This window comes from Oncorhynchus mykiss, chromosome 17 (genome assembly GCF_013265735.2).
Source record: "Oncorhynchus mykiss isolate Arlee chromosome 17, USDA_OmykA_1.1, whole genome shotgun sequence".
NCBI lineage: Eukaryota > Metazoa > Chordata > Actinopteri > Salmoniformes > Salmonidae > Oncorhynchus > Oncorhynchus mykiss.
The window spans coordinates 29,094,767-29,121,863 of NC_048581.1; the positions used below are offsets into that span (position 1 = coordinate 29,094,767).

The following is a 27,097-nucleotide window of genomic DNA, read 5'->3' on the forward strand; positions in this document are numbered from 1 at the left end:
CGGCTCTCTTCTTCCCCGTCTCTGTTCCCCGGCTCTCTTCTTCCCCGTCTCTGTTCCCCGGCTCTCTTCTTCCCCGTCTCTGTTCCCCGGCTCTCTTCTTCCCCGTCTCTGTTCCCCGGCTCTCTTCTTCCCCGTCTCTGTTCCCCGGCTCTCTTCTTCCCCGTCTCTGTTCCCCGGCTCTCTTCTTCCCTGTCTCTGTTCCCCGGCTCTCTTCTTCCCTGTCTCTGTTCCCCGGCTCTCTTCTTCCCTGTCTCTGTTCCCCGGCTCTCTTCTTCCCTGTCTCTGTTCCCCGGCTCTCTTCTTCCCCGTCTCTGTTCCCCGGCTCTCTTCTTCACTGTCTCTGTTCCCCGGCTCTCTTCTTCCCTGTCTCTGTTCCCCGGCTCTCTTCTTCCCCGTCTCTGTTCCCCGGCTCTCTTCTTCCCCGTCTCTGTTCCCCGGCTCTCTTCTTCCCCGTCTCTGTTCCCCGGCTCTCTTCTTCCCCGTCTCTGTTCCCCGGCTCTTCTTCCCCGTCTCTGTTCCCCGGCTCTCTTCTTCCCCGTCTCTGTTCCCCGGCTCTCTTCTTCCCCGTCTCTGTTCCCCGGCTCTCTTCTTCCCTGTCTCTGTTCCCCGGCTCTCTTCTTCCCTGTCTCTGTTCCCCGGCTCTTCTTCCCTGTCTCTGTTCCCCGGCTCTCTTCTTCCCTGTCTCTGTTCCCCGGCTCTCTTCTTCCCCGTCTCTGTTCCCCGGCTCTCTTCTTCACTGTCTCTGTTCCCCGGCTCTCTTCTTCCCTGTCTCTGTTCCCCGGCTCTCTTCTTCCCCGTCTCTGTTCCCCGGCTCTCTTCTTCCCCGTCTCTGTTCCCCGGCTCTCTTCTTCCCCGTCTCTGTTCCCCGGCTCTTCTTCCCCGTCTCTGTTCCCCGGCTCTTCTTCCCCGTCTCTGTTCCCCGGCTCTCTTCTTCCCCGTCTCTGTTCCCCGGCTCTCTTCTTCCCTGTCTCTGTTCCCCGGCTCTCTTCTTCCCTGTCTCTGTTCCCCGGCTCTCTTCTTCCCTGTCTCTGTTCCCCGGCTCTTCTTCCCTGTCTCTGTTCCCCGGCTCTCTTCTTCCCTGTCTCTGTTCCCCGGCTCTTCTTCCCTGTCTCTGTTCCCCGGCTCTCTTCTTCCCTGTCTCTGTTCCCCGGCTCTCTTCTTCCCTGTCTCTGTTCCCCGGCTCTCTTCTTCCCCGGCTCTCTTCCCAGTCTCTGTTCCCCGGCTCTCTTCTTCCCCGTCTCTGTTCCCCGGCTCTCTTCTTCCCCGTCTCTGTTCCCCGGCTCTCTTCTTCCCCGTCTCTGTTCCCCGGCTCTCTTCTTCCCTGTCTCTGTTCCCCGGCTCTCTTCTTCCCTGTCTCTGTTCCCCGGCTCTTCTTCCCTGTCTCTGTTCCCCGGCTCTCTTCTTCCCTGTCTCTGTTCCCCGGCTCTTCTTCCCTGTCTCTGTTCCCCGGCTCTCTTCTTCCCTGTCTCTGTTCCCCGGCTCTCTTCTTCCCTGTCTCTGTTCCCCGGCTCTCTTCTTCCCCGGCTCTCTTCCCCGTCTCTGTTCCCCGGCTCTCTTCTTCCCCGTCTCTGTTCCCCGGCTCTCTTCTTCCCCGTCTCTGTTCCCCGGCTCTCTTCTTCCCCGTCTCTGTTCCCCGGCTCTTCTTCCCTGTCTCTGTTCCCCGGCTCTCTTCTTCCCCGTCTCTGTTCCCCGGCTCTTCTTCCCCGTCTCTGTTCCCCGGCTCTCTTCTTCCCTGTCTCTGTTCCCCGGCTCTCTTCTTCCCTGTCTCTGTTCCCCGGCTCTCTTCTTCCCTGTCTCTGTTCCCCGGCTCTCTTCTTCCCTGTCTCTGTTTCCCGGCTCTCTTCTTCCCTGTCTCTGTTCCCCGGCTCTCTTCTTCCCTGTCTCTGTTCCCCGGCTCTCTTCTTCCCTGTCTCTGTTCCCCGGCTCTCTTCTTCCCCGTCTCTGTTCCCCGGCTCTTCTTCCCTGTCTCTGTTCCCCGGCTCTCTTCTTCCCTGTCTCTGTTCCCCGGCTCTCTTCTTCCCCGTCTCTGTTCCCCGGCTCTCTTCTTCCCCGTCTCTGTTCCCCGGCTCTTCTTCCCCGTCTCTGTTCCCCGGCTCTTCTTCCCTGTCTCTGTTCCCCGGCTCTCTTCTTCCCTGTCTCTGTTCCCCGGCTCTCTTCTTCCCTGTCTCTGTTCCCCGGCTCTCTTCTTCCCTGTCTCTGTTCCCCGGCTCTTCTTCCCTGTCTCTGTTCCCCGGCTCTCTTCTTCCCTGTCTCTGTTCCCCGGCTCTCTTCTTCCCTGTCTCTGTTCCCCGGCTCTCTTCTTCCCTGTCTCTGTTCCCCGGCTCTCTTCTTCCCTGTCTCTGTTCCCCGGCTCTCTTCTTCCCTGTCTCTGTTCCCAGGCTCTTCTTCCCTGTCTCTGTTCCCAGGCTCTTCTTCCCTGTCTCTGTTCCCCGGCTCTCTTCTTCCCCGTCTCTGTTCCCCGGCTCTCTTCTTCCCTGTCTCTGTTCCCCGGCTCTCTTCTTCCCTGTCTCTGTTCCCCGGCTCTCTTCTTCCCTGTCTCTGTTCCCCGGCTCTCTTCTTCCCTGTCTCTGTTCCCCGGCTCTCTTCTTCCCTGTCTCTGTTCCCAGGCTCTTCTTCCCTGTCTCTGTTCCCCGGCTCTCTTCTTCCCCGTCTCTGTTCCCCGGCTCTTCTTCCCTGTCTCTGTTCCCCGGCTCTCTTCTTCCCTGTCTCTGTTCCCCGGCTCTCTTCTTCCCTGTCTCTGTTCCCCGGCTCTTCTTCCCTGTCTCTGTTCCCCGGCTCTCTTCTTCCCCGTCTCTGTTCCCCGGCTCTTCTTCCCTGTCTCTGTTCCCCGGCTCTTCTTCCCTGTCTCTGTTCCCCGGCTCTTCTTCCCTGTCTCTGTTCCCCGGCTCTTCTTCCCTGTCTCTGTTCCCCGGCTCTCTTCTTCCCCGTCTCTGTTCCCCGGCTCTTCTTCCCTGTCTCTGTTCCCCGGCTCTTCTTCCCTGTCTCTGTTCCCCGGCTCTCTTCTTCCCCGTCTCTGTTCCCAGGCTCTCTTCTTCCCTGTCTTTGTTGTCCTCCCTCTCTTCTCTCCACCACTCTCAACCCTCTATCATTTTTACTCCTCTGTTTCTTTACTCTCCTTTCTCACTTCCTCAGTCTCACTCTCCACCCTCCTACTCCTCCCTCTCTATTCTTTGTCACCCTCTAACCTACCGGTCTCTCTCGCACTAACGAACCCCCTTCCTCCCCCTCTCTTTTCTCGGTCTGTCCATCTCCCCAGAGGCAGGAGAATGAATGAGGGCAGCCCTGATCTTTTAGTCTCAACTTAAGAGGATGGCAGAATGGGATGGTTAAAAGGGGAGAGAGTGATGCATGCGTATGTGAGCCTCAGCTCTGACGCCAATGGACTCGTAAGCGCGCACGTGTGTGTGTGTTGTAGGAGCTGGCAGTGACGTGGGAGTGTTAGCCATTCTGTTTGAGCGGGCTCTTGACTTCACAGGGGGAGCTGCGCTGAAGCCTGGGGTCTTTAATGTGTGTGTAGTGTGTGTGTATCATGTGTAGTGTGTGTATAATGTGTATATAATGTGTGTGTGGGTCAGAGACCTGTCTGGGAGAGATTTTGGAACGAGGGGGGGGTTTCCAATAGATCCTCGCTCCCCCTCTAGCCTCATATGCATACTCACGTTCCCCTCACTGGTGTGTGTTTCACTCTTCAAATATCCCCCTGCCACGGTATGCCACAGTATGTGTGACTGAGTGCAGGAGCACATTTGTTTTTCTTCTATACTGTGAGTAAGTGTCTATACAACAGTGACAGAAAATCTACATAGTGTGTGTGTATTTATGTGTAGCTATACATAGTGTTTGTGTGTATTTATGTGGAGCTATACATAGTGTTTGTGTGTATTTATGTGGAGCTATACATAGTGGTTGTGTGTATTTATGTGGAGCTATACATAGTGTTTGTGTGTATTTATGTGTAGCTATACATAGTGTTTGTGTGTATTTATGTGTAGCTAGCTATACATAGTGTTTGTGTGTATTTATGTGTAGCTATACATAGTGTCTGTGTGTATTTATGTGTAGCTATACATAGTGTTTGTGTGTATTTATGTGGAGCTATACATAGTGTTTGTGTGTATTTATGTGTAGCTATACATAGTGTTTGTGTGTATTTATGTGTAGCTATACATAGTGTCTGTGTGTATTTATGTGTAGCTATACATAGTGTTTGTGTGTATTTATGTGTAGCTATACATAGTGTTTGTGTGTATTTATGTGAACCTATACATAGTGTTTGTGTGTATTTATGTGTAGCTATACATAGTGTTTGTGTGTATTTATGTGTAGCTATACATAGTGTTTGTGTGTATTTATGTGTAGCTATACATAGTGTTTGTGTGTATTTATGTGTAGCTATACATAGTGTTTGTGTGTATTTATGTGTAGCTATACATAGTGTTTGTGTGTATTTATGTGGAGCTATACATAGTGTTTGTGTGTATTTATGTGTAGCTATACATAGTGTTTGTGTGTATTTATGTGTAGCTATACATAGTGTCTGTGTGTATTTATGTGTAGCTATACATAGTGTTTATGTGTATTTATGTGTAGCTATACATAGTGTTTGTGTGTATTTATGTGAACCTATACATAGTGTTTGTGTGTATTTATGTGAACCTATACATAGTGTTTGTGTGTATTTATGTGTAGCTATACATAGTGTTTGTGTGTATTTATGTGTAGCTATACATAGTGTTTGTGTGTATTTATGTGTAGCTATACATAGTGTTTGTGTGTATTTATGTGGAGCTATACATAGTGTTTGTGTGTATTTATGTGTAGCTATACATAGTGTTTGTGTGTATTTATGTGGAGCTATACATAGTGTTTGTGTGTATTTATGTGTAGCTATACATAGTGTTTGTGTGTATTTATGTGGAGCTATACATAGTGTTTGTGTGTATTTATGTGTAGCTATACATAGTGTTTGTGTGTATTTATGTGGAGCTATACATAGTGTTTGTGTGTATTTATGTGTAGCTATACATAGTGTTTGTGTGTATTTATGTGTAGCTATACATAGTGTTTGTGTGTATTTATGTGTAGCTATACATAGTGTTTGTGTGTATTTATGTGGAGCTATACATAGTGTTTGTGTGTATTTATGTGTAGCTATACATAGTGTCTGTGTGTATTTATGTGTAGCTAGCTATACATAGTGTTTGTGTGTATTTATGTGTAGCTATACATAGTGTTTGTGTGTATTTATGAGAAGCTATACATAGTGTTTGTGTGTATTTATGTGGAGCTATACATAGTGTTTGTGTGTATTTATGAGTAGCTATACATAGTGTTTGTGTGCATTTATGTGTAGCTATACATAGTGTTTGTGTGTATTTATGTGAACCTATACATAGTGTTTGTGTGTATTTATGTGGAGCTATACATAGTGTTTGTGTGTATTTATGTGTAGCTATACATAGTGTTTGTGTGTATTTATGTGGAGCTATACATAGTGTTTGTGTGTATTTATGTGTAGCTATACATAGTGTTTGTGTGTATTTATGTGTAGCTATACATAGTGTTTGTGTGTATTTATGTGAACCTATACATAGTGTTTGTGTGTATTTATGTGTAGCTATACATAGTGTTTGTGTGTATTTATGTGGAGCTATACATAGTGTTTGTGTGTATTTATGTGGAGCTATACATAGTGTTTGTGTGTATTTATGTGTAGCTATACATAGTGTTTGTGTGTATTTATGTGTAGCTATACATAGTGTTTGTGTGTATTTATGTGGAGCTATACATAGTGTTTGTGTGTATTTATGTGTAGCTATACATAGTGTTTGTGTGTATTTATGTGGAGCTATACATAGTGTTTGTGTGTATTTATGTGTAGCTATACATAGTGTCTGTGTGTATTTATGTGTAGCTAGCTATACAGTGTTTGTGTGTATTTATGTGTAGCTATACATAGTGTTTGTGTGTATTTATGAGTAGCTATACATAGTGTCTGTGTGTATTTATGTGTAGCTATACATAGTGTTTGTGTGCATTTATGTGTAGCTATACATAGTGTTTGTGTGTATTTATGTGAACCTATACATAGTGTTTGTGTGTATTTATGTGTAGCTATACATAGTGTTTGTGTGTATTTATGTGGAGCTATACATAGTGTTTGTGTGTATTTATGAGTAGCTATACATAGTGTTTGTGTATATTTATGTGTAGCTATACATAGTGTTTGTGTGTATTTATGTGGAGCTATACATAGTGTTTGTGTGTATTTATGTGTAGCTAAACATAGTGTTTGTGTGTATTTATGAGTAGCTATACATAGTGTCTGTGTGTATTTATGTGTAGCTATACATAGTGTTTGTGTGCATTTATGTGTAGCTATACATAGTGTTTGTGTGTATTTATGTGAACCTATACATAGTGTTTGTGTGTATTTATGTGTAGCTATACATAGTGTTTGTGTGTATTTATGTGGAGCTATACATAGTGTTTGTGTGTATTTATGAGTAGCTATACATAGTGTTTGTGTATATTTATGTGTAGCTATACATAGTGTTTGTGTGTATTTATGTGGAGCTATACATAGTGTTTGTGTGTATTTATGTGTAGCTAAACATAGTGTTTGTGTGTATTTATGAGTAGCTATACATAGTGTCTGTGTGTATTTATGTGTAGCTATACATAGTGTGTGTGCATTTATGTGTAGCTATACATAGTGTTTGTGTGTATTTATGAGTAGCTATACATAGTGTTTGTGTGTATTTATGTGTAGCTATACATAGTGTTTGTGTGTATTTATGTGGAGCTATACATAGTGTTTGTGTGTATTTATGTGTAGCTATACATAGTGTTTGTGTGTATTTATGTGTAGCTATACATAGTGTTTGTGTGTATTTATGTGAACCTATACATAGTGTTTGTGTGTATTTATGTGTAGCTATACATAGTGTTTGTGTGTATTTATGTGGAGCTATACATAGTGTTTGTGTGTATTTATGTGGAGCTATACATAGTGTTTGTGTGTATTTATGTGTAGCTATACATAGTGTTTGTGTGTATTTATGTGTAGCTATACATAGTGTTTGTGTGTATTTATGTGGAGCTATACATAGTGTTTGTGTGTATTTATGTGTAGCTATACATAGTGTTTGTGTGTATTTATGTGGAGCTATACATAGTGTTTGTGTGTATTTATGTGTAGCTATACATAGTGTCTGTGTGTATTTATGTGTAGCTAGCTATACAGTGTTTGTGTGTATTTATGTGTAGCTATACATAGTGTTTGTGTGTATTTATGAGTAGCTATACATAGTGTCTGTGTGTATTTATGTGTAGCTATACATAGTGTTTGTGTGCATTTATGAGTAGCTATACATAGTGTTTGTGTGTATTTATGTGGAGCTATACATAGTGTTTGTGTGTATTTATGTGGAGCTATACATAGTGTTTGTGTGTATTTATGTGTAGCTAAACATAGTGTTTGTGTGTATTTATGAGTAGCTATACATAGTGTCTGTGTGTATTTATGTGTAGCTATACATAGTGTGTGTGCATTTATGTGTAGCTATACATAGTGTTTGTGTGTATTTATGTGTAGCTATACATAGTGTTTGTGTGCGTCACCTCTCTGCGTGATACGTTGACTCTGTTTTCGAACGCGGGCGTTCCTCAGGAACCTCCACTCCCTCTCTTTCCTCACCTGGCTCTCCACATCATGCTCTTCTGGGATCTAGAGAGAGAGACATGTTTTATTTCTATTAGATTGAATGTCTAAACTGGAAGTGATTACAGAGCTAAGAGAAGAAGACACTTGCTTCCCTTCCCCTCTCTCTCCTCCAGTCATACTCCTTCATGGTATAAAGACAAGAGCTTTGTGCTACTGGGCTAAACGAAGAGGGTTGCTTCTCAGGCTGCTAAGTGTTCCCTCCCACGTTTCAACACTCCCTCATCCTCTTCCTGCCCAACTAACACTCTTATCTCACCCTCTCCTCTCCTTCTGTCATCCCATTCTTTGGAATGATGGGTTAATGAGCTAAATGAAGAGGATCCCCTCTTAGGCTCCAACTGTTAAAAGCTCTATCCTTGCTTGTCCTCTCATCTCTCCTCCCCCTCTCTCCATCCATCCATTATCCCCTCCTTCTCCCTCTCCATCCATCCATCGCCCCTCTTTGAGGGCTGCCTCTCAGGCTGTGTTGAGGGGTTTTCTCCTCCCTCACTCTCATACCCCCCTCTTTCTCTCCATCCATTCATCCCTCTATTTCTGAGGGCTGCCTCTCAGGCTGTGTTGATGGTTTTCTCCATCCCTCAGTCCCTGACAGGGAGAGAATCATTAGTGAGCGTCAATGGCGGTCCTCGGGTGTAACTACAGAGGGCAATGAAGGGATTGAGTTTGAGTGTTTTGGTGTGTGTCTGTGCATGCGTGCACTTCTGTGTAGATGTGTGTTTCTAAGTGGATGTGTGTGCATGAGTGTTTCTGTGTGTCTGATGTGCGCGCACACATTTCTATGTAAATGTGTGTGTGTGTGCGCGTGTCCCTGTGTGTATAGCTGTAACCATTAGCATTATGGACAGAGCTGGTAATGTACAGAGAAAGACTGTAATGGAGTGTAATGGTGGAGTGTTGTGAGGCCAGAGTGTTGCTGCTTATTAAGTACATGCCCCACCAGGCTCCCTGCTCTGCCCGCCGAATACTTAACACTAACAGAGCAGCCACACACTCACTGCATCCCAAACGGCACCCTATGCCCTACGCAGTGCCCTACTTTTGAACAGGGCCCATAGTGCGTTTTATATGGAATAGGGAGCCATTGACTGCTACCGCATGTAGATTTATACGCTGTGGTAATAACCACCAAGCACTCAGTGACAAAACATAGAGAGAGGTGGAGGGAGGGACAGATGGAGGGGGGTGGAGCGAGACAGGGAGAAAAAGGAATGGAAGGGGGGAAGGGAGAGAGCGAGAGAGAGTCGAAGGGTGGAGAGAGAGAGAGAGAGTCGAAGGGTGGAGAGAGAGAGAGAGAGTCGAAGGGTGGAGAGAGAGAGAGAGAGTCGAAGGGTGGAGAGAGAGAGAGAGTCGAAGGGTGGAGAGAGAGAGAGAGAGAGTCGGAGGGTGGAGAGAGAGAGAGAGTCGGAGGGTTGAGAGAGAGAGAGTAGGAGGGTTGAGAGAGAGAGAGTAGGAGGGTGGAGAGAAAGAGAGTAGGAGGGTGGAGAGAGAGAGTAGGAGGGTGGAGAGAGAGAGTAGGAGGGTGGAGAGAGAGAGTAGGAGGGTGGAGAGAAAGATTAGAAGGGTGGAGAGAAAGATTAGAAGGGTGGAGAGAAAGATTAGAAGGGTGGAGAGAAAGATTAGAAGGGTGGAGAGAAAGATTAGAAGGGTGGAGAGAAAGATTAGAAGGGTGGAGAGAAAGATTAGAAGGGTGGAGAGAAAGATTAGAAGGGTGGAGAGAAAGATTAGAAGGGTGGAGAGAAAGATTAGAAGGGTGGAGAGAAAGATTAGAAGGGTGGAGAGAAAGAGTAGAAGGCTGGAGAGAAAGAGTAGAAGGCTGGAGAGAAAGATTAGAAGGGTGAAGAGAAAGAGTGATTAAGTAAAGGACTCAAGGGAATAGTGTGTGCAAGTCACTGTTTGCTTGTACATCTTTACAGCGCTAAGACATTAAGGCCTGCCTCAGTCAGCGCTGATGAGTGTGTGTGTGTGTGTGTGTGTGTGTGTGTGTCAAGGTGAGAGGCTGTCATGATGCTGGGTCTCAGCTTGGGCTGCAGGATATGGGCAAATAATCTAATTGGCATGACAACGAATTAAAAAAGCCAGGTAGAGTAGAAGTTGTTGTGACAGAGTAGGAACCAAAGTGATGGTCAGTTTCCCAGGGGACCCTTATTACATTTAAATGTTACATTCATGGTAAAAAAAAATTTTTTTACATGCAGCCTCTTGCGATATGGATATCTCAGCCACTAATGTGGGACATTACACACTGACTGTACAATGAACTTGGCTGACAAAGGACGGAAACACACACACACCAAAGGTCTGCTAATGGTTATATACACACACACACCTCGTACTGCTGACACATTGATATGATAACCTGTGTACAGACTTTTAGACACAACGGCTCTTTATGGGAGCGTTCCAGAAATTGCAAACGCAGCTTTTTCATTTGTACTTCTGCAAAGTGAATACCTCTCCCTCTCTCTTCCCGCTCTCGTTTTCCTCTCGCTCTCATCCGTCTCATCTCACCCCATCACCCCTTGTTTTTCTTTCCTTCTATTCCATGTCCCCACTTTTTTCCTCCCTCTCTCTCTCTCTCTCTCTCTCTCCTGTTTCTCAAGCCACTTCTCTCCATCTCTCTTATCCACCTAGTGTCTCTCTCCATCCTTTTCTCTCTCTCTCACCTCCAGACCAGCGGCAGTTTGGCAAAGTCAAGACGAGCTGACAACGTTTCTTTTTCTCTTTCAGAAGATGGAGAGATGAAAGGCGGGTTTTAGAAAGTGTTGGAGGGAGTTTGCGGTTCCCCTAACGGCATTGCCAAGGTGCGTGTGTGTGAGAATGGGAGTGTGTGTGTCGGAGTGAGTGAGTGAGTGTGTGGAGACAGCCATACACATGACTCAGCTGCTTCCTCTGACCATCAAAGGAAGGTCAGGTGCTGTAACAGCCTAAACAGCTTCCTTGAACAGGTACTACAGTATTGTGTGTGTGTGTTTAAGAGAGGCGGCGAGAGAGAGTGTGTGACAGAGAAAGAGGGATGAAAATAGGAGAGAGAAGTGTAGTACAGTACCTTCATAACAGGCTGAGCAAAGTACTTGGCGCTCCAGTCACACAGCCCTGTAGACAGGTTGGCATTCATGTAGGCCTTGTGACCTCCTGGGTCATCTGCATCATCCCCGGCCTGACACACACACACGCAGATAATTACAAAATATTCACATTTTAACACAGTAACACTAATACACACCACACTCTCAGAATTAATTATGAAAGATGATCCAAAAATACGTGTCTGGGAGTTCTTTCATAATGAATCAAACAGACTAAAATGAAGCATCTTAATCAAGTTGGATAAAAACATTTCTTCAGAAGCCTTAATTGAGCAATAGAGGTAATTAGCATAAACGTATTGTTTAAATGGGATTTCTTCTCAACTACCACATCTTCCTTTACTATAGACTTCGGAAGTCAGTTAAGGAAAGTTGCCATCACTCAAAATGTTCTTAGGTTATTTCTTATGTTTCTCCTTAAGAAACAAGTCAACCAGAAGTGAGATTCTAGAAAATGATGTCAGGGTACCTGTTCAGAGCCGGAGGGCCCCTTGTCGAACATCTTGCGCGTGCGGGGGAACTGGTGGGAGTGGGGGGCCTGTCCGCCCAGCGTGGGGGTGTAGGGGGGTCGCGTGGGGGGCTGTTCACCTCCTCGTGTCGGGGGTTTGGGCACCTCGTTGGTCAGACTGGAGCTGCTGGCACTGGGCATGGGGGGAGAACCACTGGGGAAAGAGGCAGATATGGGGGGAGAGGGAGGTTAGTGTAGGGGGCAGGAGAGCATTGGTGAGAAAATGAGTATGAGGATGGTGGATGTAGAGTGGTGTGTGTGTTTGTGTGTCTTCTACACCAATAATCCTGGTAGGGTTAAGAATATGAAGATTGTGTGAGTGTGTGTGTGTGTGTGTGTGTGTATCCTCACCCTGCCTGGTGGATGTGTGCCCCCTTGCTGGTGGGGCTGGCAGGGGCCGACTGGGTGAGAGAGCCAGAGTCCAGGATCCTCTGGGGCCGAGCGTTCATAGTGGCCTGGGGAGACAGAGAGAGAGACAGGGCCTGAGAGACCGGCGACAGGAGGAGAAGAGAGACGGAGGGAAAAGAGAGAGCAGGAGTACAAAAAGTGAGAAATGATAATAGCCATTTAGAGCTTAATGTAATATCAAACATAAGTAGGCTAAAACATACTTTGTACTGTGTTCTGTAACTCGAGCAGTTGGGTGAACTTTGACTGTATTTCAACATATTACCCTTTGACAAATGATCTATACAACAACACCAGCAAGACACCTTGAAATCCTCCCGGTACCGCACCCTTCAATAACAGAATCAACGCCAGTATACACTAACAGCTATTCACCAGAGGAGAGTAAAACTCAATGAGGGAAACCTGATGAATAACAGTGAGTTGTTTACAAAAGCCAGAGCAGAGAGAAAAACCTGGTTGGCTTTAGGAGATCCAGTTAACACCAGCAAACAAACACATTCTACCATCTGGAATTGCCTTTTGATTTGATTTCTATGCTAATTGCCAGTAGTAGTGTGTGTGTGTGTGTGTGTGTGTGTGTGTGTGTGTGTGTGTGTGTGTGTCTGTGTGTTTAAGAGTTTGCTACTATTACACGTGTGTGTGGGTTGCGGCAGCATCAATTACTCATGTTTGCAGGCGAGCGCTTCACTAAAACGAAGCATAGAAATGACAGTCGTTATGGATGAGCTGCCACTAATCTGAGGCGCTTCACAAACTGCAGTAGTAAAAGATGAATTAGGTGGGAGAGACCAAGCAATTATCACACCACCACCACAACAAATAATACACTGCAATGTTCGCAGTGCTAGTTACCACACAAACACGGAAAGCATTTTGGCAAAAATCTCTTAACACACACACACACACACACACATAAACAGACACCATCACATCGAGAGAGAGCTGAGAAGCAGTACTTCTTAGACAGAAATCTTCAAAGGGTAAAATTGATCTCATCTCACACTGGGAGTTTTCGCTAACTGTTAAATCAACACGCTCATATCAACTAAGGAACAATGGAGATATCTGGATTCTCTGCAGAGGGGGAAAGCTATCATTATTAAACAACACAGCAAGAGGAAGAAGAGGGGAGAGAATAGCAAAAGGAGGAAGATGTGAAACTTGTCATTTTATCACAATCAGTAAGAGCTGGTGAAGTCAGTCTGACAGCGTAAGAAATTGAATAACCGGTATGTCATTTCCCATGCAACACACAGTCATCAGGATTATTGCATGGTAGACAATAGGTTATCATTACCCCACAGACTAAGCTTCCTGCTTAGTGCAAAACATACAATTGTTGAGTAATTGTGTCCCATAATTGAATGGTATAAAGTGCTTGGTTCGAACCGGCGCGGTCCACCATTGGTGCATAGTCACCATCGACAAAGTAGTGCACTGTGTAGGGTACCATTTGGGACACATAGCCAGCCAGTATCTCTACACTTGTGAGTGTTGAATTATTCAAAGACGGGATTTAAATGGTCTGTGGGCGCACACAAGAACAGAACACCTCCCTGATCAACGATAATAGCCCCATGAAGCAGCCTCAAAGTGAGGTGTGATTGGTTGGAAGGGGTGGTGGTCTGATGCAAGAAGCAATCTGATTGATGGAGGCAGTACCGAGGGGGAGGGATTGATTTTCTGCTGAGTAAGGCAGTAAGGCCCAGAGATTGTGGGTTGAGAAGAGTGATCATGATCTCATGCAGTTGGTTTTAGAGCTTTTTCTACCAGTGTCTCCCCGAATGTGCAAAGCCTGGTCCCAGATCAGTTTATGCTCTCTTTCTAACTCATACTGTTGGTCCGTAGAAGTTGGCACAAGAGAAAACCAAAAAGGGGCATTCACTAGGAACCAAACAGAAGCAAACGAGCTGAAACGGGAAGGGACCTACCTGAACTTGTGCAATAAGAAACCCTGTTGCAAGCTAACATTCACCCACAACAGCACGGGACAACGGATGTTAGAATGTGAGAGAATAGCACAGACTCGCTTACAAATCCTAAATCCTACAATCTTATCACCACAAAGTATGGACCACATACAAAAATATAACAAGTTAACCTTTAGGCTTAAACCTCTTAATAAGGGGTGGCAGGTAGCCTAGTGGTTAGAGTGTTGGGCCAGTAACCGAATGGTTGCTGGATCAAATCCCCGAGCTGACAAGGTAAAAATCTGTCGTTCTGCCCCTGAGCAAGGCAGTTAACCCACTGTTCCACGGGCGCCGAAGATGTGGCTGACGAAAAAGGCAGCCCTCCACACCTCTCTGATTCAGGGGTTAGGTTAAATGCGGAAGACACATTTCAGTTGAAGGCATTCAGTTGTACCACTGACTAGGTATCCCCCTTTTCCCCCATGAAAAATGCATTAAAATGTTAATTTGGAGAACAAAGAAGCTGCATGTGTTTCACACTTCCATCCTCCTTGGCACCTGGCAACGCGCTAAAAATCCTAATTAAAACACAATTGGATTTTCTCGGTTGGACACTTAAACCAATGAGAGCATTTCTCTGCTTGTCAAGGGAAGGCTGTCGAGAGCTCTGGCTTTAACAGACGTGGGCTGCACCAAACTGTTACACACTCCAGTCAATATTGTGTTTAGCGCGAGACACTGAATACCTGGATTGACACTTGTTTTTAAGTGTGTGTGTGTGTGAAGGTGTGGGTAGACCCTCTTTGTTCTTTTCTTTGAAGTGTTGCCAGGCTGAAGAGTGTGTGAGGCCTTGGTAATTAAGGTAAGTATGGATACAGATGGTAATACAGCGTCCAATGGAATGCCCACTTGCAGGTTCTGTCTCGACAATGCAACAATAAGAAAAAATGACGATAAGAATATGAACATAAAGTCAACATCTCAGTGGAATAGAATGTGCTGCGTAAGCACAATACAGGAAGGCACAATTTACTGTCCAATATTTGTTTGTGTCTAAACATCGCAGACACCGTTTAAGTCTCCTCCATCTCATTTGCTTGTTCATTAACTTTCTTTTCACCAGGTAAGTTGTTAGAGAAAACCAACTCTACGGCAACAATCATTTACAGGTTAAATCAGTCAATTTGAATCTGGGGCAGAATGTATTGTGAGGGAGCGGTGGTGGTGGTGGTGGTGGAAAGTAGGAAAGAAAACCTTTGGGAGATGAAACACCACTGCAATAGAGAGATGATGATAGAGAGATGATAGTTCCTCCCAAGCTCATCTACAGATGGATCAAAAGAGCAGGAAACAACAGAGATTTGCATCCCCAATGGCACCCTATTCCCTACGTCGTGCACTACTTCAAATCGGGGGTCATTTTGGGACACATACAGAGATTCACAGAGATTTCTACCTGGGCTTCCCCTGTCTCTGTCTCAGAGAAGAGTTGCACAGGACTGTGGATTGTGTTGAGGAGAAAGAGTACACCGGAGATGATAAATGTACAAGCCACGATGTTATCATGGTCAAATGCCCTTTCCTGAGACTGCAGCAGTGGCCCATAAGGTATATTTCAAAAAATACTGCGGCATCATACATTAGAGTCATTGCAATGTTTCATACATTAGAGTCATTGCAATGTTTCATACATTAGAGTCATTGCAGTGTTTCATACATTAGAGTCATTGCAATGTTTCATACATTAGAGTCATTGCAATGTTTCATACATTAGAGTCTATTGTAATGTTTCATACATTAGAGTCTATTGCAATGTTTCATACATTAGAGTCATTGCAATGTTTCATACATTAGAGTCTATTGCAATGTTTCATACATTAGTCTATTGCAATGTTTCATACATTAGAGTCATTGCAATGTTTCATACATTAGAGTCATTGTAATGTTTCATACATTAGAGTCTATTGCAGTGTTTCATACATTAGAGTCTATTGCAGTGTTTCATACATTAGAGTCATTGCAATGTTTCATACATTAGAGTCTATTGCAATGTTTCATACATTAGAGTCTATTGCAGTGTTTCATACATTAGAGTCTATTGCAATGTTTCATACATTAGAGTCATTGCAATGTTTCATACATTAGAGTCTATTGCAATGTTTCATACATTAGTCTATTGCAATGTTTCATACATTAGAGTCATTGCAATGTTTCATACATTAGAGTCATTGTAATGTTTCATACATTAGAGTCTATTGCAGTGTTTCATACATTAGAGTCTATTGCAGTGTTTCATACATTAGAGTCATTGCAATGTTTCATACATTAGAGTCTATTGCAATGTTTCATACATTAGAGTCTATTGCAGTGTTTCATACATTAGAGTCTATTGCAATGTTTCATACATTAGAGTCTATTGCAGTGTTTCATACATTAGAGTCATTGCAATGTTTCATACATTAGAGTCATTGCAATGTTTCATACATTAGAGTCATTGCAATGTTTCATACATTAGAGTCTATTGCAGTGTTTCATACATTAGAGTCTATTGCAGTGTTTCATACATTAGAGTCATTGCAATGTTTCATACATTAGAGTCTATTGCAGTGTTTCATACATTAGTCTATTGCAGTGTTTCATACATTAGAGTCTATTGCAGTGTTTCATACATTAGAGTCATTGCAGTGTTTCATACATTAGAGTCATTGCAATGTTTCATACATTAGAGTCTATTGCAGTGTTTCATACATTAGTCTATTGCAGTGTTTCATACATTAGAGTCTATTGCAGTGTTTCATACATTAGAGTCATTGCAATGTTTCATACATTAGAGTCTATTGCAGTGTTTCATACATTAGAGTCTATTGCAATGTTTCATACATTAGAGTCTATTGCAGTGTTTCATACATTAGAGTCTATTGCAGTGTTTCATACATTAGAGTCTATTGCAGTGTTTCATACATTAGAGTCATTGCAACGTTTCATACATTAGTCTATTGCAATGTTTCATACATTAGAGTCTATTGCAGTGTTTCATACATTAGAGTCATTGCAATGTTTCATACATTAGAGTCTATTGCAGTGTTTCATACATTAGAGTCATTGCAATGTTTCATACATTAGAGTCTATTGCAGTGTTTCATACATTAGAGTCTATTGCAGTGTTTCATACATTAGAGTCATTGCAACGTTTCATACATTATTCTCTTGTAATGTTTCATACATTATTCTCTTGCAATGTTACTTACAAAAGTCTGTTGCAGTGCCTTAAACAGAGTCTGTTGCAATGTAATATCTAATAAGTCCTGTTGTTTTTTACGGGGCTTCAGTGGGAAGCCCTAAAGCTGAGATGAACAGCTCTGGGGACTGCGAGGAACTGATGGTGTCAGCAGCAGGAAATACAAGGGCTCTCTCCAGCGCCAGGGGCCAACAGTGGTTATTACACCTTCTTAAGTAACAGCAAGCTTCTCCTCTGCAGTGGCTGGCCTGGGGGAGTCGTTTCGCCTTAATTGCATTTGCACAAAAGTAATGGTCTCGAGGTGGGGAAAATGCCAGGGAAGAGGGAGAGTGTATGTGAGTGTGTGTGTGTGTGTAAGAACAAGAGTGTGTGTGTGTATGAAACTACATGACCTTTTCAACACATAAAACACACCTAAAGAAAACCAAACAGACACACAGCAGAAGGAGAGAGAACAGTGTGTATGTTTAGTACCTTGTAGGCGATGCTGTTGAGGACCTTCATGGCCAAGTCGGACACCTCTGGGAACGGGTCGGCCGCCAGGTGCAGGAGAACCCTCCAGATCTGTGTGTAAACGCTGTTGAACGACACCCCTGCAACGACACAGCATGATTAACCATATACATAATTATCCAGCATTCACAGACGTGACTTACCGTTAATACACACAGGCACACAGCATCAATTACAATCAATACACACACACACTGAATTACCATTTCACATAATGACCCAACAGTGTGAACACCATCATTATACATTAGCGAACATCTACATTCTGTCTCCCATTCTCAACAAGCACGTAAACACAGCATGATTAGCATCAATATTTGATTAGCAACCATCAATAAGAGAGCCAACCTTCTCACCATCTCATTTTCTCACGTACACAGCATGATTTCCATAAACACTCAACAATCTCTCTCTCTCTCGCACAAACACAACATGCTTACCGATCACACTCAACCACTGAATTCTCCATCATCATCATCATCATCATCATCGCATACAAACGCTAACATCCAATTGATGCTAATCACCTGTCATCTAACATCCAAAAACATCCACACTGACTGGCCGTTGTCTCACTTCTCCTTCACTCAGTCATCTGCTGAGGTGCTGGAGCCAACATGGCCGCCGTGTCAGGTAATGCAACTCATTAATCAACACACACAATGAAGGCAGCTGGCTTCTGCAACATTGCTGATTGTGAGAGGAACATGACTGCCAATTGTCATCATCATGCGGAATATGAATGAGCAAGTGCTCTGCTATTGTCTTTTTTACCTACCGAGGGCGACAGGTCTGTGTGTTTGTGTATCAGAGAAAGTGTGTGTGTTCACTTTGGCGATTATTCCCTCCCTTCCCACCCAGGACTATCTCCCCCCTCCAACTTTTATTTATACATTTTCTTTCTCTCCTGTCGTCCTCTCTGCGGTGTCATCCCTCATTCCAAGCTGTCACTCAACCTGACAGAAGACTGCAGTGCCGCTGAGCTGAGTTCGAGAGAGACGGTCACTCACCGGGCTTGGCCATGAAGGCGCTGTCAACATCAGTTTGTTTTGCTCCGGGCCTAAACCTGCCTGTCACCTTTCTCTTTGTATTAGGAGTGCCCCCCTCTTATTGTAGTTCATTATTTTGGCACATTGACTCTCACTTTGCAAGGAACACAGCACTCCCTCTATCTAGTTTCCATGCTTTCTCCCTCTGTCTGATGCAATCTTCTGTTCGTCTCGACGGCCGGCAGTGAAGGTATCCAGCTGTTAATGCCCTTCTCCCTCTCCCCAGCACTTCACACTTGTAGACAGAGAACAGAATGAAAAGTGTCCTTAGGGAGTTGTCACTTCATACTGAGGGTAAGAGAGGACACTGTCTTAACCCCTAGACAGGACACACTCATCCTCCTCCAGAGGCTGTAGAATGAGGGACATGTGAGGGGAGGCGTGGCAGGCTATCACAAACTGTTGCGGCTAGCCAGTGCATTTCATAGACACACTGTGTGAAAATGCGTGGAGGCACATGTCGCAGCAAAAATCGGGAGCTCTGTTTAATAGTACTGCAGCAGATTGTAGTGTAGGCCGAGAGGGGGGTGAGAGCTGGAGGGGGAGAGACAGGAAAGAGTACATGCGAGAGAGATAGCAAAGGGGGGTAAGCAAGAGTGGAAGCATGAGAAAGAGAGAGAAAGAGAGCACGGGGAAAGAGGGAGCGAGAAAGCAACCCAGAAATCAGGCAAGAGAGAGAGAGCAAGGTAAAAAGCGAGTGTGTGTAAGCGGGAGCGGGTAAGCAAGGTAAAGAGGTGATTAGGTTCTAGCCCGGGGGCATGAATGTGATTAGGTGCTGCGGTAAACAGCCCTGGTGATGAATGTGAAATACCGTTTCCCCTCCATTTAAACAGGGAAATACTTCAGTTTTCACTGGCATAGACACATTATCACCACAGCACCCTACACAGTTCAACATGAGAGAGTGTGACTACAAATCATTCCCAGGCTGAATTGTCTTCAGCTAGGCCTGGTATGAGGACCTTTGCAACATGTGCACAATTTTACAACCATGTTAAATCCTAAATGATATTTCTCACGACAACAGCTACATTTGGAGCTTCCCCTGCAGTATCCTGACAAGACAGAAAAATGTCTCAAAGGTCATCCGTTAATGCATATTTAACACCCAATCCAATATAAGTCTTGGTCAGCCTCTGTAAGCTACATTTCCTTCATTCAAACACGAGCATCTTAAATGCACTGCCACAGGGAGAAGCTGATCCAAATTCTTGCTGTGGCCAAACAGAAATGTCAGGGAGGATATCAGAACGCCTTAGAGTAGGTAGGTGTGCTCTGGGTGGTATTTTGCTGTGTAAGACATTATCATTTTTAAGGCCAGATTCAATAAGCGTTTCCAACTTATTTTCTGGAGGGAATAGAATCTCCTGTTTCTGTAGCGTGAGGCAGCTTGCTGTACAAGTACACTCCCTGGACAGGAAGCTAGTCTCTCTCAGGGCCTTAAAGAGGTAGCTCACCCAAAATTCAAAGTCCATATTCTGTGTCATCTGTTGTGTTGATTTGGGAGTGAACTGTCCCTTTACGAAGAGCACTTCTATCAACAACCAGGTATTGCCCAATCAATTCTATATTGTGTGTGACTGACCAGTGTTAGCTAACACAACCCAATTGTGCTCCTGCAACATGGCTAGGCTATGGAAACAGCATAGTGGGCGAGGGGCCAATTTCATACTCAACCTGTTTAGAATGAATCAGACCCCTTGGCGGTGTTCGAGACCCCAGTGCAGCTTGGGAAGGGTTTAGATAGAGGCTGAATGAACGCTAAACGCACCGGTTAAAAGGGTAGCGACAGAAACGTCTACCAGAATATGAATTTTTTATTTTATATACAAAAATATATTTGATATCCATTTCCTGGTAGTTTATTCGTCAGACTTGGTAAAGTGCATGCCACTGTGACCTGAAAAGACCCATAGATGTGGCTGTGTTGGACTTGGCCAATCAGGGCTTCCTGTGGGAGTTGATTAATACGGGATTATTTGATGAATCGGAGTTAACGTAGCGGTGTGTTCCCATGGGTCAGTGGTGCACTGGAGGGATTTATGGAAGTGGGGAAGCGTGTGTAGTGTACTTAGTACCCGACTCACGCCACCCCTCTGTTTGTGTGTGTGTGTGCACGTTGTAGCCGTGTCCTCGTATTTTGGAGCAGCGTTTCCCAACTCTGGTCCTCCTGTACCCCCAACAGTACACATTTTCATTGTAGCCCAGACAACACACCTGACTCAACTTGTCGACTAGTCATCAGGCCCTTAATGAGTGGAATCAGGCAAGTTTGACCGGGGCTACAACTAAAATATGTACTTTTGGGGGGGCTGGAGTTGGGAACCACTGTTTTGGAGTACTTTGTCAAATACAATGGCAGTTGGTGTGTGAAGTGGGCATTTCTCAAACTGGCAACAGAGGGTAGGGAATCCCCATCTCTCTCCTTCGTGTTGTTGGTGAGTTAATGCTTTTTCTCCACACACACAAACTGAGTGTCAGGACGCATCAAGGCCTCTGCCAATCACCACAGCATAGGGGAAACAGAGCGGGGCCAGCCCTCAGTGAGACCAGGAAAAGCACTCAGTCTTTTGGAGCCAGGGGCACCCTCGTGAGTTGAACAGTAGAGGATGGTAGGTTGAGAACAAGTCTTACCTACGGGTAGGAGGGCATTGAAGCAGGAGAAAGGGAAAAGTATAGGAAGGCAGGGCTCCAGACTGTGACCGCTTAGTCACATTTTGACTTGGCTGTGCAAGTTAAAAAAATGTATTGGTTGCATCGGCACGAGCTGAACATTCATTACAAGGTCAACTCACTCAAGGTTCAAAACGTCCTATTTTTCTGGTGGCTAAAGCCATGATTTGGTCATTATCCTCAAGATTCCTGTAATGAAAGTGTCTGCCCAGCCCCTGTAACTGCTTTGCTGGTGCCTGCTGTGACACGCGAGCCACACGCTCTCCCCCCTCTGATTGTATAACATGTAAAAATACAACTGTGGGAAACAACAACTGTTGAAGAGAGGATGTTCTCAGCTTTCTGGGGTATGCTCTTTATATTGAGGTCAATAGCAAATACTTCACAACCAAGATATTTTATACTGAACAAAAATATCATCTCAACATGTAAAGCGTTGGAACCATGTTTCATGAGTTGAAATAAAAGAAGATAGAATTGTTCCATACGCACAAGAAGCGTATTTCTCTCAAATGCTGTGCACACATTTGTTTACATCCCTGTCAGTGAGTATTTCTCCTTTGCCAAGATAATCCATCCACCTGACAGGTGTGGTATATCAAGAAGCTGATTAAACAGCATGATCATTACACATAGACGTCTCAAGTTTTGAGGGTGTTTGCAATTGTCATGCTGACTGCAGGAAAGTCCACCATAGCTGTTTCCAGATAATTGAATGTATGTTTCTCTACCATAAGCAGTCTCCAACGTTGTTTTAAAGAATTTGGCAGTACGTCCAATCAAGCCTCACAACCGCAGACCACATGTAACCACGCCAGCCCAGGACCTCCACATCTGACTTCTTCACCTAGGGGATTGTCTGAGACCAGCCACCGGGACAGCTGATGATACTGAGGATAATTTCTGTCTGCAATAAAGTACTTGTGTGGAAAAAATCATTCTGATTGGCTGGGCCTGGCTCCCAAGTGGGTGGGCCTATGCACCTGCCCTGTCATGTGAAATCCATAGATTTGGGCCTAATACATTTATTTTAATTGACTGATTTCCTTATATGAACTAACTCAGTAAAATAGTTGAAATTGTTGCATGTTGGGTTTATATTATTGTTCAGTATATGGCTTTGAGATAAACAGAGTGCTTGAAATGTGCATCAGCCATTGCTCGTGCATAGGGTAGTAGGCTACAAACTGAAACGTTTCTTTAGGACATTACATTCAGATTAATGCATGACTACGAGCAGTGAGTATTATATATAGTGTTACCAATCTAGCTAATGTTTTTTGAGTTTTAGCCCCAAATAAATTTGCCTTTGATATTAATGCAAAAAAAGGATTCCGGCAAATTAATCTCTATTGAACAAAAGAAGTCAGAACATTCTGGAGCCCGATTTTAACAGTAACAGATAAGGTGATTACTATTTCTGTTCTATTGCTTGAAGCCTTGGAAAGGAATGGTGCGACCAAATCATGGGCTTGTTCCACCAACAGAAAAAGAGTATCACCAGACTAAAATGTTAATCTGGAGCCCTGAAAGAGGCCAATTGTAACTTCCACTTAAGTAAAATGTTTGGTCTCCCATTGACATCAATACATGACTAAGTGAACATTTGACTTAAGTGGTAGTTACTACAACCCCTTACTACCAAGAGGAACAAGAGGTGATTTGGAATAAAGGAGAGGAGTAGAACTGTAAGACTAGGGTGGTAAGGGTAGTTAGTGTAGGTCAGTGGTAAGGGTAGTTAGTGTAGGTCAGTGGTAAGGGTAGTTAGTGTAGGTCAGTGGTAAGGGTAGTTAGTGTAGGTCAGTGGTAAGGGTAGTTAGTGTAGGTCAGTAGTAAGGGTAGTGTAGCTCAGTAGTAAGGGTAGTGTTCGCTCAGTAGTAAGGGTAGTGTAGGTCAGTAGTAAGGGTAGTGTTCGCTCAGTAGTAAGGGTAGTGTAGCTCAGTAGTAAGGGTAGTGTTCGCTCAGTAGTAAGGGTAGTGTAGCTCAGTAGTTTTCCTACCTATGAGGGAGTTGAGGGAAGAGTAGGAGGAGACTCGTCTCATCTTGTCGATGGTCTCAAAGGAGAGGATGTACTCGTCGTTGTCAGGGCTACCAAGGGTGCTGCTGGCACTGCTGCTGGTGCTCAGGTTACCTGGTGAGAACGTCACCGGACCACCTAGACGTACAAATGACAGAATAGTAGTTACACAACAGAATCACTATACCCTGAAATATACCATATTATACCAGAATAACAATGCCCCGAAATATACCATATTACACCAGAATAACAATACCCCGAAATATACCATATTATACCAGAATAACAATACCCCAAAATATACCATATTATACCAGAATAACAATACCCCGAAATATACCATATTATACCTGAATAACAATACCATGAAATATACCACATTACACCAGAATAACAATACCATGAAATATACCATATTATACCTGAATAACAATACCATGAAATATACCATATTACACCAGAATAACAATACCCCGAAATATACCATATTATACCTGAATAACAATACCATGAAATATACCATATTACACCAGAATAACAATACCCCGAAATATACCATATTATACCAGAATAACAATACCCTGAAATATACCATATTATACCAGAATAACAATACCCCAAAATATACCATATTATACCAGAATAACAATACCCCGAAATATACCATATTATACCTGAATAACAATACCATGAAATATACCATATTACACCAGAATAACAATACCCCGAAATATACCATATTATACCAGAATAACAATACCCCAAAATATACCATATTATACCAGAATAACAATACCCCGAAATATACCATATTATACCAGAATAACAATACCCCGAAATATACCATATTATACCAGAATAACAATACCCCGAAATATACCATATTATACCAGAATAACAATACCATGAAATATCCCACATTATACCAGAATAACAATAACATGAAATATACCACATTATACCAGAATAACTATACCATGAAATATACCATATTATACCAGAATAACAATACCCCGAAATATACCATATTATACCTGAATAACAATACCATGAAATATACCATATTATACCAGAATAACAATACCCCGAAATATACCATATTATACCAGAATAACAATACCCCGAAATGGACCATATTATACCTGAATAACTATACCCCGAAATATACCATATTATACCAGAATAACAATACCCTGAAATATACCATATTATACCTGAATAATTATACCCTGAAATATCCCACATTATACCAGAATAACTATACCATGAAATATACCATATTATACCTGAATAACAATACCCTGAAATATACCATATTATACCAGAATAACAATACCATGAAATATACCATATTATACCTGAATAACAATACCCTGAAATATACCATATTATACCAGAATAACAATACCCTGAAATATACCATATTATACCAGAATAACTATACCCTGAAATATACCACATTATACCAGAATAACAATACCCTGAAATATACCATATTATACCTGAATAACAATACCCTGAAATATACCATATTATACCAGAATAACTATACCCTGAAATATACCACATTATACCAGAATAACAATACCATGAAATATACCACATTATACCAGAATAACTATACCTTGAAGTAACAGTATCAAATGGAACGTGTAAATAAAGTACTTGTTCTGCTCTGATTGTTTGATTTTGTGTGACTGAAGGTAAAGTGAAGTGTCAACTTATTACTAGCCCCCCTCTCCCATCTCCCTCTAGCTAGAAAACTAGAAACTACAAGCTATTGACTGGACCTTCCATTCAATCTCCCCAGCCTATTCTAACTGTCCGCCCGAGTCATCACACTCTATAACTCTACACAACTTCCCATTATCATCGGCTGACTCACACAAAATGGCCGCCATATATCCCTGTAACAGAGTGCATATTGAGATGGGGATTGGGAGTAGGCAAGGAAGGCTAAAAGGTTTGTCATGGCTGTTGGTGACAAGCATCGCTGCCAGTTAGAATGAGTGGGCGATGTGGATTCAGAGAGGCTGTAAGCGGTAAGCTAACGTGCTAGCGGCTAGTATAACTCAGCGTGGCTATATTGCCTTTTGGCTTCAGCAAGAATGAGCTGACACCTGAGTCAGTCAGTACTGCGGGGGCTGAGAGGGGGTCAAGAGTGTAATCCTCCATTAATGCTGTGGGTGTATGATGGACATAGGCTCTCAAACTGTGTGTGTGTTTTGTGTGTGCAAGCAGAGCAAGACAGGCCCCCCCCCCACGCTAAACCCTAGCGTCAGTGTGGTAAGCCCGAGGAGAATTATCTTCTCTGTTGTGACTTTGCCATCATGACTATGATGACGATTCTTCAAATCCCCTCAAGTAATTATTTGGGAAAGAAGAGAGGCAGTCAGAGGGAAGAGAAGTCTCTACCCTTAAGTCGCTTTCATTCTCTCCATCTCCCCCTTCACAGTATATAACCACATTAATCTCTCCATGTCTCTTTTTTTCAGTTCTCTCCCTTGCCTGCCTCAATGTCATCCTCCCCATTTCTCTCTCCTACCCTCTTCGTTGAGGTTGAGGTTCTGCAGGCTCTTGTTGAGGTTGCGTGCGGTGGTGGCAGCTCTGATGTTGGTGTAGGAGTTGACTGAACGCAGCCGCGGGATGGCTGGGCTGTCGCGCACTGGAGTCAGGTTACATGGCTCTGTACACAGGCACACACAGGGGAAGGTCAATTAACCCATTCATTTGGCACTAAATGGAATACAGTAGCGACATGACAGTCAATATGAGAATAGGTAATAAAGGTCATTTTAAATATTGATGTGCTCTATCAAAACATGCTGCATATTTCATTCAAACTCCCGCAGATCCCTAAACCCCATTTCACATGTACAGTAGTTAATGTCTGGGACAAGTCTAAGTGGACCAGTGTGCTTTAAAACAATACACATCAATGACTTCCTATTGCAATGATTATGACAGAGGTTGGAAGTGAGTGTATGTGGTGTGTGTGTACCTAAGGTGTTGGCAGGTGAGGGTACAGGGTAGTTCTTCTCCTCCTCCATGAACTGCAGGGCCACGGTGCAGAAGTTACTCTCGTACTGAACCACCAGGTGACTCAGAGCCACCACCAGCTCCTGAAGAACACACCGCCACCACACAGTCAGCCAGAACCCAACACACACACGGTCAAAACTTAGTACACCACAGCAAAAGACCTAACACAGTCCATCGCCCTACAGTGGAAATCAGTCAACGACGTCAGCAAGAACATTGGAAATAGTGTGTGTGTGTGTGTGTGTGTGTGTGGGCCCACCTTGCGGACCACAGGGCTGCCGTCGTTGATGAGCTGTGCCAGCATCATGGCCACATTGTGGTCGATGGTCGTAGAATGGTCCGTCCGCTCGGCCGAGTTCCCCACAAACGTCCCCAGGGCAAACACCGCCGCACAGCGCACCTGAGGAGACGGGGGATAGTTTGGTACTAAGAGAACTCACTCCCTAGTCCCTTCCTGGTTGGATCCAGAACAAGTCATTGGTCCGTCATTGGTTAGATTGCTTCGGTGCTGCTTTAAAAAAAAGGGGGAATCAATACTAATACTCCCTCCTTAATCCTCTCATTTCTAATGCAGCCATATTTACTGAGAAGATCAATGGTGTCTGAAAATAATAATTTACCATTGGTCACGCAATACCGCCCATCACACTAATTGACTGTGTACGCTAAATAACAATAACTGCTACTTCTAAATTGCTATCAATAATCGCCCCAAGAAGCCACAAAGGAAGTGCAGGTCCACATAATATATTGTTTATTCCTTAAGTATCTCTCCATGCACTGCCTGTCATACGCAAAACTAACTCAAACCTGGCCCAGTGTGTGTGTGTGTGTGTGTGTGTGTGTGTGTGTGTGTGTGTGTGTGTATATTGCAGAGAGTAAATATGCATCTCCTCTTGAGAAATCCCCCCAACAGGCCTC

At 43.8% G+C, this 27,097-nt stretch overlaps 1 protein-coding gene across 7 annotated transcripts in view; it reads right to left on the minus strand.

Moving 5' to 3' along the window:
* Positions 1–27,097, minus strand: part of LOC110493661 (regulatory-associated protein of mTOR) — a 190,418-nt gene that overhangs the window by 19,417 nt on the left and 143,904 nt on the right. For 4 of the 7 annotated variants that reach the window (XR_005036942.1, XM_036949654.1, XM_036949651.1 and 1 more), the window contains exons 18-26: positions 26,436–26,576; positions 26,136–26,256; positions 25,680–25,820; positions 23,114–23,269; positions 17,354–17,472; positions 11,672–11,802; positions 11,282–11,474; positions 10,773–10,883; positions 7,624–7,729 (exon numbers count right to left, since the gene is read on the minus strand). Coding sequence is in view for 6 of the 7 variants with exons in the window: in XM_036949654.1 (XP_036805549.1) it covers positions 7,624–7,729; positions 10,773–10,883; positions 11,282–11,474; positions 11,672–11,802; positions 17,354–17,472; positions 23,114–23,269; positions 25,680–25,820; positions 26,136–26,256; positions 26,436–26,576 (1,219 nt within the window). In the remaining variant the exon portion in view is untranslated. The remainder of the gene's footprint in view (positions 1–7,623; positions 7,730–10,772; positions 10,884–11,281; positions 11,475–11,671; positions 11,803–17,353; positions 17,473–23,113; positions 23,270–25,679; positions 25,821–26,135; positions 26,257–26,435; positions 26,577–27,097) is intronic. The other 3 variants (XM_036949655.1, XM_036949653.1, XM_036949652.1) reach the window with 1 other exon arrangement.